This window comes from Ischnura elegans, chromosome 4, assembly GCF_921293095.1.
Source record: "Ischnura elegans chromosome 4, ioIscEleg1.1, whole genome shotgun sequence".
NCBI lineage: Eukaryota > Metazoa > Arthropoda > Insecta > Odonata > Coenagrionidae > Ischnura > Ischnura elegans.
The window spans coordinates 63,588,229-63,602,235 of NC_060249.1; the positions used below are offsets into that span (position 1 = coordinate 63,588,229).

The 14,007-nt window shown below is 35.2% G+C and overlaps 1 protein-coding gene across 1 annotated transcript in view; it reads left to right on the plus strand.

The window, feature by feature from the left end:
* Window positions 1–14,007, plus strand: part of LOC124158160 (mucin-2-like) — a gene marked incomplete at its 5' end in the record, with an annotated part of 39,170 nt that overhangs the window by 1,962 nt on the left and 23,201 nt on the right. Inside the window, 5 exons of the mRNA XM_046533343.1 lie at window positions 8,503–8,700; window positions 9,218–9,359; window positions 10,241–10,397; window positions 12,023–12,199; window positions 13,338–13,536. Of these exons, the coding sequence (XP_046389299.1) occupies window positions 8,503–8,700; window positions 9,218–9,359; window positions 10,241–10,397; window positions 12,023–12,199; window positions 13,338–13,536 (873 nt within the window). The remainder of the gene's footprint in view (window positions 1–8,502; window positions 8,701–9,217; window positions 9,360–10,240; window positions 10,398–12,022; window positions 12,200–13,337; window positions 13,537–14,007) is intronic.

The following is a 14,007-nucleotide window of genomic DNA, read 5'->3' on the forward strand; positions in this document are numbered from 1 at the left end:
GTAAATATATCTATAAAAATAGCCAGAGAATTCAAACTTCAATTTTATTATTTTTCCTAGATAATTTTATTACTTTTCAGTTTACAAAGTTGAGACTAATGTTGGGCAGAGGTAGGTAATGATTCTTTAATGTGGAATTATATTGCATTTATTAGCTACAGATACATGCAAACATGAACCGATAAAGGCTAAAAAACGTTTTAACTTAACAAGTAGTACAAAATCTTACGTGCAATATTCCTGGATAAATTTTAAGTATAATTCTTAATTTAAATTTTGTCCTAGTAATTCTTGATATTTAATAACCTTAAAGACTCATAAAAAATTTTTATCCTTGTAATTTAATTATTTAGCGCACAAATTATTTTAAAAGCATTGAACAGGTAATTTTTTTAAATTTTTAATGCCGAAAGGTACTGCACGAATAATATGAAAACTATAATAGTTCATGTAGATGTAACTGTTAATTGTATGCTTCATGCATAGAAGTTTTATTAATAACTATGCCAAATACTAGTCAGTTATTGATTATCAGCTGAACAACTCTTACTTTTAATTTCGAAATGATTTAATGACGACTTAAAATAGCAAAATGCGAGGAGTTGATTCGGCGGTGTGCTTGACAATCGAAAGATAATACGTAAGATATTGCGGTAATAGTTCCAACTAGTAAGTAGCTGCGGACTGCATTTAAAATGCTTGTTATGTTAATAGTGGAATTTTAATTTTTATCTAAACAATCATTATGCAAATCAATATTATCTCCCACAGTCAGATAATTCTAGCATATTCATTTACCAGCAATGACATTCAAACAGTGGCAAGGAAATGCGCCAAACTCGAATAAAGTATAACAGAAATAAAATATAATAGCATAAAGGGGAGACTGTACGCAAATAAAGAAATTTTGAGGAGGAGGGACATATATCCAAACTGAATCCGCACTATAGATTTAAATCGTTGAACACTGAATCCAGAATAATGCTACATATTTTATGTAAATGATCGCTATAATCCCAGTGACAAATCACAAATTCTTATCAGCGAAAGCGCACAACCTCAGCCTTTGGATTCATATCGTTCCATAGGCGTCCCCAGCGGGGGGCGGAGTGGGGCAACTGCCCCCCCCCCCCAGACTTGGAAATAAATTTAGTTCAAAACAAAAGTTATGAACAAATTTTCCTCTTGAATAAAAATTATATTAGAATAAGCCATGGAACTAAAATAAAAATCATTATTTTTTTCAAGCAAATAATTATAGAAACTATTAAATTGCTGTCATAATTTCCTTAAAATGTTGGTTTCACTAACCTTTCCAGTGCAAAAAAGTTACAAGTTGATCGACCACTGCTAGTTTTGCCCCATCCCCAGTTTTGATTTTGGGTACGCCCATGTCTCGTTCGAGATTGATTGCATGATTCAAACCTCAAGCATGAAGTTAAAGGTTCATTTGACCGCTTTCTTTCCTCCCATTTCAAGTAAACCGCAATATTAGTTTTGTTTTCCTTTGTTTAAATCAATTTATTCTTCCGGTTCGTTCGAAAAAACGTTTGAACACTGGAATTATCTAAGATGCTCCATTCTTCTTCCTTTCTTCCGAATACGACTAGGAATGCCAGTGGAGGGGACGAGGTTATACAAGATGATGTGCCGAGTTACCGACGACAAATGCCATTGTCCTTCATCAACCATACAGAGTTATGACGGCACCTGTAACAACTTGAAACACAGGAGCAATGGAGTGGCCGGCGGTACATTTAAGAGAGTCATGCTCCCCAGGTACCACGATGGTAGGTAGAGCTACATTCTCATGTAGTTACACTCCTAAGGAGTATAATTTTTTTCAATTTTATTTTTTATTTTATTAAATTCAATACAGGATAGTGGGGTTCCGGAATGGGTGTACCACGGCATGAATTCGAAATAAGGAATAAGAATTTAATTACGGAATGTAATTCTGTCTGTGCCTTCTGTCTGTGCCCTCCCCCTCTTCTCTTTCTCTCTGTGAAAGACAAAGCATAGCAGTCAGACATCCCAAAAAACCACAATCACGAGGACATATCTAAGCATGTAATACAACCATGGTTGGGACGAAATTCCTTTTCAATTGCGCTCCCACACGTCTTATCCAGCAATACGCGCACAAATGCTTGCCGCGGAGGTAATGGCGGCTTCAGAATACTTCGCAACTCAATTCCTATGCCCCGTTCAGATTATGATTATCCGAGCGATCGTCTTAACGATCTTAAGTCGGCAGAACTAGCTGTGCAAATGCATGTCTGGACAATAGTTCACGTAGCTACATCTTCGACCGTACCGAAAAGAGGACCTTTCCTCCAACACAGACGGTTTGTTGTGTTGCTCTCCGTTGCGGAGGCGTGCTTCGGTGGCAATTCCAAACTTGGAAAATTTTCTGCTCATAGGTAGTAATTTTTTCCCGGTACTGTACAATGACAGCCGTTTGTGATCATTTTTGTAAAAAGTAAACCAATCAAAATTCCTTATAACGAAGGTCGGCAACTCATGCATTAGATCGTGGTCAAGATAAAGTTCACAAAATCAAACATTCTGCCATTTAGGCATTTAAATATAATGAAACGCCTTCGTGCCCATTCATAACATTCTTTTCCACTTCCTATTTAGCCGACGCACATTGCAAAGTATAATGTACACTGCTTTTAGAGTGATTTATGTTGAGTGATTATCGAATAAAGTTTAAAAATATATAAATTATCCAGCAATATGAGCAAAATAAAAATGGTCTCTCCTACAATGTGTTGAATTTTCATTATATTGTACACTTTGGGATGAACGGGCAAGCCATTGTAGTTAACATTAGACAGTTGTATTATATTTTCGTTCATTGATACCAACCACTGTTCTCAATTGGGATAACTACAGTGCCTAAGATATATAAAAACTTAACACGCAGGAAAAGGTACAATGCCCAGATCAGTCGTGGGGAATTCTTTGCTACCCAGTTCCAGAGAAGTGTCAGCGACCATGCTCGGGACGAATGATGACATCGATTCAAAGAGGACACTTCTCAATGGCATTTACTTGATGTTTGTGTCTCAGGATATTCAAGGGATGGTACCCAGAAAGAATGGTGAGTGCAATAGAAAGTTCAAGTTCTTATTTTAAAAGGAAAACGATTTCCCTCTCAGACAATAAATAAATAGTCCAACCGGATGTTTGGTCATGTTTTACATATATTTAGGCAACTATTAATGAATAATTTATAAAAAATATAAAACACATAATGATTTAAAAATTTTAATTTTAACATTGCTTTAAAAATCTAATAGTATCAAGAGTTGAGATCAATTTTTTTAACTACATGAGACGCACCATTTTTGCTGTTTACCTAGCCTAATAGCACAGCTATTCGAAGTAATAAGTAACGGTATACCATACGGCTGGAATTAACATTCAAAGAACTCTTTTTTCCCTATGCATAACTTCTCTATGTTCTCGCAAAAAAATGGCTCATCAGAAATCAATCCGAAAATTAAAACATATCAATTATCACAAAGTAATCAGCCGTGCTTATTCTGACAATTTTGCAATATAAAATTAATTTTTACAGATTTTCATCGCATAAATATTTTAGTTATCGCTATTTTATGTGAGTTCTTTAACAAAATTGGCCACTAGCCATGAAAATGAGAAAACTTAGAACATCAATTTCGTTGCATTATATATTCAGATAAATTCATGACAGGTTGGACATGCTTATAACGGATCAATTAAAATGTTCTCAACTTTTCCAATGAGCAGATGGCGGAAATTCTGAATCATGCTGCGACCTGAAAGGCAATATGCTCCCAGAGGAAATACTTCCAGATTATTGTTCACCGATTGCAATATCCGAGACGGATAGGTTCTTTTCGACTTTCGGACAGACGTGCCTAAGTTATAAAAGACGTGCGATTGCGCCAAAATGTCGCAGGTCTGGATCAGCAATTCAGCAAGTAAGTATATATGATAGGGATTTATATTTACACAATTCTACTAAGGGTGGCATAACAATTCCAGTGTTCTGAAATTATTACATTGGCATGTTCAGAATAAATTTATTTTCAAGCATTAAATTGATCTATCATATAATCACTAACAGGATTTCGAATACCTAAATTAATTTTGAAAAATAGTGTATTAATATCGAGATAGTTAAGATGAAAATAATTAATTCCTATCAAAATTATTAACATTACACTGTGTTTTTTTATATTCACGCGCATTATTAGCGAAGGGAAAAAAGCAAATTACAAAAGCGAATTAAGTGTACCAGGTTGACACCTCTGTTTATAGTTTTTTACCTAAGGTGGTATTACAGGTCGAGTTTCCTGATTTTACAACATTGGCATTCAATATAATAATCGTAGTAATAACATTGGCAAGGAATATTCAATGGCATTTATCTTCTATTGTAACGAACAGATTTTCAAAAACGTATGTCTTTTCCGCAATATAGGTACTATTATGTTTAATACTACATATTTATATGATGCAAAACTTAAAATACCAGCAAAGAATATTAAAATTTTCACAGTATTTTTTTTACATGCGCGCACATTATTAACGAACAGAAAAAATAAAATAACAAAAGAGTTTTTCGCCTATTTTGACTTGTGCTCCATGTATTCCTTACCAAAGTTTATAGTACTTTGCCGTAATTTTTGACGATTAAAAAAAATACCCGATCATGATTCAATTGGTGATTAAATCTTTAGATACCTCCAACAAAATATACATGATTTTAATTTCTAATCTTTATTATGTGTCACTTGAGGATAACAAAAAGAAACTGGCCCCTTTACAACAACTCCGTTAATTTTTGTAGTATAAACAATTATTTTTCGGCAAACTGCTAGTAATAGATGTGGCTTCTTTATATCAAAATTGCAAGTTATAGGAACGAAAACTACGGGAATGCCAATCGCTCAAAGTTGGGCACCTTGATTTTACGCGCAAAAAACGGGTACTTTTTCCAGAAAAAATTAAGTACAGGAAATACTATTGAGCCGAAGAATTTTTAAAGTACATGATATAACGTAGAACTAAATTCTCTTTCGTATGCTTTTTATTGCATTGAAAACGATTGCTTCATTTAGACGCTAGAGCTCCTCAAACTCGAGTATCTTGCTTTTTTTTACAGACAGTAGTAATAGTGCAATTATGTAAGAAGCTTTGATGTACGATGCCTACTAACTATTACCACACTAATATTTTCAAACAGTAAAAAAATGTTTCGCAATGTTTTTTAGTTGCGCGATTTCCCTGTTTTATAAAAATTTTCAATTGCGCAGCAAAACCAAATTCCTGACTTCTTCTTTCTGATTGCATTAATCTATACACTGCTATGCTATAAAAGCCGAGAGCTACTTTATTTGGATATGAATTAGGTCAAAATTCAAGTGTTTTTAACGCCATACATTTCATGATATTTCATTTATTTTGACTCATTAAGGTGGAAAATAATGAAAGAAAAAACTTTTTCACTTTTTTTGCTGGCTGTTATAATAATATTCGAAATGAAAAATGTCTCTAATTTCCTCTGAGGTCCTTTGAGGATTTTTAGAGATATAGCAAGTGAAAATATGTAATTGTATTTGTTACAAGCGAAAATTGTGTCACTTTTTCAGATCATGAAAAAGATCAACTCTAGAGCTCGCCTCACGAGCACATTGCACCCCTGTCACTTCTACAGTCTACTAACTACAGTCACCTCTCCGGGAACTGACCCCATTGCATTTACCTGAACTTTTCTCGGGTTACATGGGACGAAAAGCAATTAAATCGGATCCTTCATCGCTGGTATTTGTTAATACTTACGTGGCTACAAGATGTTTTTTAAAGAAGTGATTTCGATTTTGTCAATTTCCTCTCCATTGAAATTACCCTTGGAACTCTTTATATATTTTATACACTTTATTTATTTTTTACATATTTTTTATATATTTTATACACTCTTACTGCTGCTTATATCATAAACACACGCGGAGGCTAAAAAATAACTGTAATTTTTTATCTACTTCCATAATTCATGGAAATTATTTTTGTTAGTTCTTCAAATTTGTATTAAAAATAGCATTTAACATGACTATATTATACATTTTTTTAATTTTCATATAGCCTCTTTTCAACATTTCATCCTCTATTTATGCACATTTGCGAACGTGTCGGATATATGAGCCAACCAGTTACCTGGGACAAAGTGTAGCTGCACCAATGTGCCGCAGTTTAGCTGAATACGCCGTAATAGGCTGATAGTTTTCTCACGCTCATACATAACGACCATTGCTATGGATTTAGAATTCATCTATGTAGGTTAATTTCCTACAAATAGTACTTGTATTTAAATGATGTTATTTTAAGATTTTTAGGAGGTATTTTGTTAGTTATTTGTGTTTTGGTAGAAGTTGCTTTCTTAACATTATTAGAACGAAAGGTTCTTGGTTATATACAAATTCGTAAGGGCCCAAACAAGGTAGGTTATTGTGGTATTTTACAACCTTTTTCTGATGCTGTAAAGTTGTTTAATAAGGAGCAGACTTTTCCAATGAGCTCTAATTATTTACCCTATTATTTCTCTCCTATTTTTAGTTTATTTATGTTTTTTTTTAGTTTATATTGATTGAAGAGGGAAATAAAAAATGAAAAATTTGTCACAGTATATAATAAAACGTAAGAATATACTAATGTATAAAATCTCACCTTATTTTATCTCACAACATCAACAATTTGAAGATTAACTCGAGACCGTCGTACTTGGACTTATCCGTTGTCTACGGCTCCAATGAAAATGAGAACAAGAAATTGAGGGCCTTCGAGAAGGGTCATCTGAAGACGAGGCTGGTTCCATCTGGTGGGAGGAGAAGACTTTCATTCCTGCCAACAGCGGAGAACGCATCTGAAGTTTGTGGCTCAAGTAACGGCAACTCTCGTTGTTACCTGACAGGTAAATATAAACAATGCAATCCACAAAATAAGTATAAAAAATAAGACTAATAATCTCTGATCGGAAGTCACACACCGATAATAAATGATTTATGACAATCGGTGCGACGCGTAGAAACTTTTAAAGCAATAACGAACTCGTGAGTATTCGTTAGTGCTGAGCACGAATATTGGTACATGGTGCGTTGAAACAAAAGCTTCAACGAGGAAGCGGCGCGAATCTATCACGGAGCCAGCGCGACCTCGTTACTGACGCGTTTCTCCGGCAACACCAAACCCTGGTTCACTTTAAAATTCCGACCTATGGCTATAGATGGAAACATTTCCAAAAAATGATCCAATGTACCAAAGTGAAAAATGATGGCTACATTAAACGCATAGCTTCACGGCGTACTCCCATTAGGGCGTTAACCTGACAAGCCAACTTTTGTAAGACAACCAGTTAGCTGGGACATTGTTGAGATTGATTGATTGTACTTCGCTCTCCTGTAGGATATTGATGTGAAAGATTTACCAATAATTCTCACAGCTATTTGGAATTTATGACGAGTACCATACATTTCTTATGCATGCGCTTTGAGAGCATGCCTGTCAAATCAAGTTCATCCATTCTTGGGCCCACGATAATGCTCTATGTCCGACCTCCCTGCATTCTTTTTTGTTTTAAACTGCTTCCTCAAATAAGGAAAACATGGAATAATGGATTATAAAAGAAAAAGTAATACTGTAAACATTCATTTTTTCGACCCAGCATTTAACTACTCATTAGCTGTGATGATAGGAATAAATATTATTGCTATAAATTTATTATACATATAAATGCTAATTTTCAACTTAAGTCAATAAAAAAGGGCCCTTCCACCTCAATTCAACTCACGTTTGTCTCTTGGGGTCTCATATTTTGATTAAAATTTCTGCGTGAGAATATATCCACCTCAAACTCTCTTTGCTGCACTGAAGATTAAGATCAGACAACCATCTAATATGACTTAATTTGAAGTTACTCATTTATGATTAGTCATTCTATTGTTTATCAGAATTTTTTACATCATAAAAATAGCAGGAAAGGACATTAAATAAAAGTTTCCACATTCAATGCCTCACGCAAAGTCTTAGCTTTGCAAATAACGTATGAAAAATGACTTAATGATAATTAAGTCTGGATATACTTAGAAGTATTTATGACTCATTTGATATGTTTTTGGAAAAAAATGCGGAAAAATAAAAATGAGCATTAAACGCACGAATGCTTTTTTTCGCAAAATGGTCTCGTGGTATTGAGTTTCAGTTGAATATAGACCCATACAAAAATTTTCATCTATATCTGAGATCCTAAGGGACAGACGTTGGTTGAATAGGGGTGGTATAACTCAAAATATATATATGATCTTTTGTTATAATAGGTACTGAGATTGTTTATAAAAGGCCATAAGAATTCAAACTGTCCCATACTTGATCATATTATGTTACCACTATTACAGCGTAACGGTACCGTATTGTTCGTAACGGTACCGTCTAATGTCTTTGTTCTCATTGAAGCTAACCCGATGGTGAACCAGATATCCGGCCTCGCAGCTTTACAGACGTTGTTCGTTCGCCTTCATGACTTAATCGCCGACAAACTCTCCACTCTGAATCCTGCATGGTCTGACGACGAGCTCTATCTCGAATCGAGGAGAATCAACATAGCCCTATACCACCACCTCACCTACAACGAGGTCTTGCCTTCACTGCTAGGTATACTTATTTTCCTATTCCCCAAAATTTCTACCGATAGCATTTTATGAGTAAAATTCCATTCGGATAGAAAAATATTTACATAGCAAATAAATAATACGTTACCTTTTTATCGTAAAATGTATCTATGAGCTTATAATTCAATTGAGAACACAAAAAATGCGGTATTAACTCTAGATTATGGAATACTATCACGTACAATTCAAAGAGCGGTCTAGTTGCAAGTGAACAAACAATATATAATACTAATTACGTATTTATAACCTACATACACTACTGTCAATATTTAAAAGCTTTGACTAATTCAAAAAAGTTTTAATGAAATTTATTTGACATTAATAACGAGAATTATTGTTCCTCAATTCTAAAAAAATAGATTTCTTTCTCAAATTATCTCCGATAACGTCTTCACATACTTACTTTCACAAACATTATAAAAATCATGGTTTTCAACGGACTCAGTCAATTCCTGGTTATAACTGTACACGAAATATATTTATTTCACATTCCCGGTCAGGAAAGAAAATTTCGGATGGATTTGCATTGAGCTTCAAAAATTTGAGTCACGCCTACGACGAGGATGCATCAGCTGAGGCTATGAGTGACTTTGCAGCAGCAATATCGCCCGTGGTCGCTTCTCTACTCCCCAGTAAAATAAGGTGGGTGAACATGGAGCATTGAGTGAACTTTCTGAGTGTTTTTCTCAGCTTCTCTACTTCAATATACTAATTTCCACTCTTACTTGCATTAATTCAAAGATGTCGGTCGTAAAATAGCAGGAAATTGGTTTTTGTACAGCCTAATAACGCCTGTTAACTTAGATAAATTCTCCCAAAATATGGTAGTTAATCTAAGTAATAGCATCCAAAATCATTTACGACACTGTAAAGTATTTCCACCAATTGCATAGGACAATTCATGGATAAAATTACAGAACTGGGCATTATTAAAAATAAAACCATATTTTAAAATATTTGCAGTGAAATAATGAAAAAAAAACTTATTCAGGTGACTTGATTACGATGCAGGATCCGTGTAAACATTGCATAGCTTTCTTTCGTTTACGAAATGATTCGCAAAACTTGTAATGAAAGTATTACATCCGTTTAAATATCTGCCAAGTTATTTATTTGATCATTTATTTCATTTAAAAGTGATAATTTAATAATATTAACCATTGCTCAGAAACAGAAATATTACAATGTGTTTCACGCAGTTGATGTGAATCGGCAGAAGGAATATGGATCAAAGTTTATGGATTTGATGATAATGTAGCTCTCGCACATAGCAGATACAAATCCATCAAAACCTCATTGGTTCCCACTAAGCCAATGTCAAAAAAGGGTTAATTTGTGATTTCAATGGTTTATGAAATGGATTCTTTGTGGAGATAGGAGGTACCATTACTCTCTAAACACATGCAAGTGATATAAAATGGAGGAGAAATACTCTCACAACAAGAAGGTCGACAACTCATGTAATAAAACACTAGCAATTACTCTCACCTGATCTTGGTAACTTCTTGGCTATTTTACATTAGTCTCATGCACGATGACCGCTCCGTTCAAAAGGAAGTGGACTTGTTAGGTGCCATTGACCATAACGCCGAATTAGAGGAGCAGGGATCGCTGGACTCGGCGCTGAGGGGACTGACGACGCAGCCATCGCAAGCCTTCGATCGGAACTTCGCCAAAGTGGTATGAGAGATACAAAAAAAGATTATTATTAAAAAATATGCCGTAAAGTCCCTCACTCTACCCACCACCTCAGATTTTAAAGGCTTCAAAATTTACACTTTAGCCATTGGTACGAAGGTATTTCGTAAACTGATGTGATAAGTAACCTAGGTGACCAATATTCACAGAGCAAGTAATTAAATGGATTAGGCTGCGGTCGAACCACGCTTAGACGTAGACAATCCATTGGTGAATGAATATAATATACAAATATTTACCGAGTAAATCGGAAAAAGTTCACAGAATCACCGTTTTATTTCATTTTATATGAAGCAATCTTACCAAATATTTTTATTTTCACGTCATAAATTTTCCATTTTATTCACCAACATTATTTTAATGGCATTCAACATTCGTTGCAAAGCGTAAAAGAATAATTATCTCAGGGAAAGATATTTACCGAGTGTATTTTAGCAATTAGGAGATGCGAAATAAAACTATTGAGAGCAGAGTAAAAGCTCTTTCGTTTGATTCTACTAACTCTTTTCCTCATTGCGAGGGCGCGGTGTAAAATCACTCAATCGGTCAACAACGAAGAGATTTGTGATAATGCACTCATTTTTTCTCTAAGTCCATCTTTCTCTTGAACTCTTAAAGTAATTATGTCACCCGAATGCAAAATATTGTTAAAAGTGGGATATCTTGAATCAATCAATCGATCTTGAATAAAATGTTTCATACAGTTCAGACAAATTCAGTATTGCAAGATAGGAGACAAAAAAAGATGGAATCAATTGGATAAGCATTTTTCCCAACACTAGGAGGGGAAAAATATACCCGAAGCGTGATATTTTTATTCAACCGTAACTGAAGGTATTGCTAGATTTTAACCTTAAGTAACTTCAACTTACTATCACACAACTTAAAAACTTCTAGAAGTCGGACAGGCATGTATATGAAAGATATTTCTTAATTTTGTTTTACATATTCTTTTGAAGGATACCGCATAGACATATTCGAAGGGCACAAAACCATATGGATACATTTGATATAAAAATAGCCCATAAAAATTAGCGCAAATAAAATTTTAATACTGCTAAAAAAATAAAATGGGCAAGATTTACCGGGATATTGTGCAACAAAAATCAAACTCCTCGTATAAATATTGATAAATGAATCACAAGAAAATCAAGCAATCAATTAAAGAAAATTAAGGTGTATTTCTCTTTAATCGAAAATATCGGCTTGTTGGGAGGTTTGCTCAAGAGATGTCCATGTTTGACGGGTTGCGCGCGTCAACGCAATAATCACTGGGTTAACACGTATTGTAGACCGTATCAAATAGAATTCCAAACGACTAAGTAAAATTAATAGCTATAAACTGAGAATTTGAAGTTTGAGTTGCATTTTTATACGGGACCACTGTACTCCGCCTTCTTAGTGGAAAATATACCCAAGAGAGTGCACTAAAGTTCGCTATAATATACATACTAAAGGCAAATTATTTTTTCTATGAGTAATTTTCGCAAAATTTGTGCATTGCGAGTGATTCCGTAAATTCTTTACCACAGCTGCTCTCGATATACTTAACTGGCAAATATATGCTAATATTACGGAGTATTTTAAGCTTTTTTCATTTTTTCCAGTTTATTGAGAGAGAAGTTGGTCCAGATCACATGATGAAAGCGGGGATGGATCAAATAGCAATAGACATTCAAACGGGTCGAGACTTGGGGATCAGTACATACAACGACGCACGGGAGTACTGTGGACTGGATAGAGCAGTTACCTTCGAAGGATTCAGCGATACGATGAACGAAGAGGTAAGATTCTGAATACGTGCAAAGGAGGGAGTTTTATAGCGCATCTAACCCAATGGAACAACTTTTATGAGATGAAATTGAAACGATACGACTGTCGGAAGTTTTTTGAAACAGATAAAACCAAAGTGAAAATATTCAGTTTATACTCGTTTTCGAATATGAATCGGATAAGATTGTGAGTGTGGAGGTAACTGACAACTTATCAAAGGATATACTTGTATGCGAAACGAATTTTTTCCGGAGCATCAACTTCACTTACCATAGTAGTATAAAAAAATTAGTCACTATCATCTAACTGATACTGACCTTACAGCTCTTAACTAATGCTAGCTTTGAAGTCAATTTATAATTTCTCAGGCAGTTTTTCTCCAATTCCATGGGGCACATCATTTAATGAACTAAAACCAATCGCATGCATTTGATCGAGTTACTATTTCTTCATTTCATGAAAGTTTAGATTAAATCATGGCATATGCTGGTATAAATACTGCCAATATGAAACACTCTTGAGAGATTTGCAGGTCAAAAAGGAATGAAGATGCGACCAGTTCCTGTAATTCATACGACATCACTTGAGTTTTTGGTATCAAATCACCGAAAATTGCATTCTAAGGGACGGAAAGAATGCATTTCTGTTACTCGCGGGGACCCCACAATCCCATGTTAAAATTATTGTAAAATCTATATAAAACGGGATCCATGATGAATTATAAACTAGAAACGGTAATTTCGACACTTAAATACTAAATTCCACTACCGACCATGTTTCCGACATTCTATGTCATTTTCAAGGTGATACAACAAGAATTTATGTACATATACCCAGGGCCAAGGTAGGAGGAGGGAGAACCTATATGGAAATGACGTGAGGGGACTGGGAGGGGGAAAAGTTTGGATGAACAAATGAATGAAGGCCGATGAAATAAATAACAGGCAACAAAGTGGGGTGTGGGTGAAGTTCAAGGCTTTTTCGTTATAATCCGTCATTTCCTTATTTCGTTTTTTATATTGAAGCGCGGAAATTACCATTTCTAGTTTACATTTTATCATGAATTTACCGCATTCCGCAAAGTGAAGCCTGAGACGATTTCGTGCGTCCATAAAGTTGTCTCCATAAAACAATATCCTCCAACGACAGGCACTTGGTCTCCTGAAAGCAGTTTACAAGTCTCCAGAGGACGTGGATCTTGCGATTGGACTGCTACAAGAGGACCATTACGGAGACGGAATGCTGGGTTTCACTGGTGGCTGCCTCGTCGGAGAGCAGTTCACGAGGTTGCGGCTGGCGGATCGGTTCTTCGCCAATGCAGCTGGCTTCAATCATTCCTTCTCCGAAGGTAGTTGGGATACATTATCATCCACCCATACCCTGTAATAGGAAGTGTATCAATGATACGACTAATCAATCATTTCTGAGGTGGCTGATTCTGGCTAAACTTTGCATTAATTTTGGCAGCATATGACTTCGTGGAAGCAAATGATCTACGTGGAAAAATATCGATCGCTTCAGACATTTCCTTACTTTTAACTGTAGCTGTGCTCTAAGCAGATTTTGACATCATCAGGGGTAAAACAAGGGGCAAAACCATGCATTGAATATTTGCATTAAAATGACGATAGACTTGGAGACTTAAGGATTAGAATGTCATACAGGGCTAAACTGTAAAAGGTAGCGCTTTTATGACGAAGATGCTATTTGTGGTGCAATATTACGCCCTCCTGATTCTCTACATCAAAACATATGACGGCCGCAAGCGGAATTCGGGGTCGCTTTATAGCATCGAAAATAACGCCTTCATTTGGCTGCC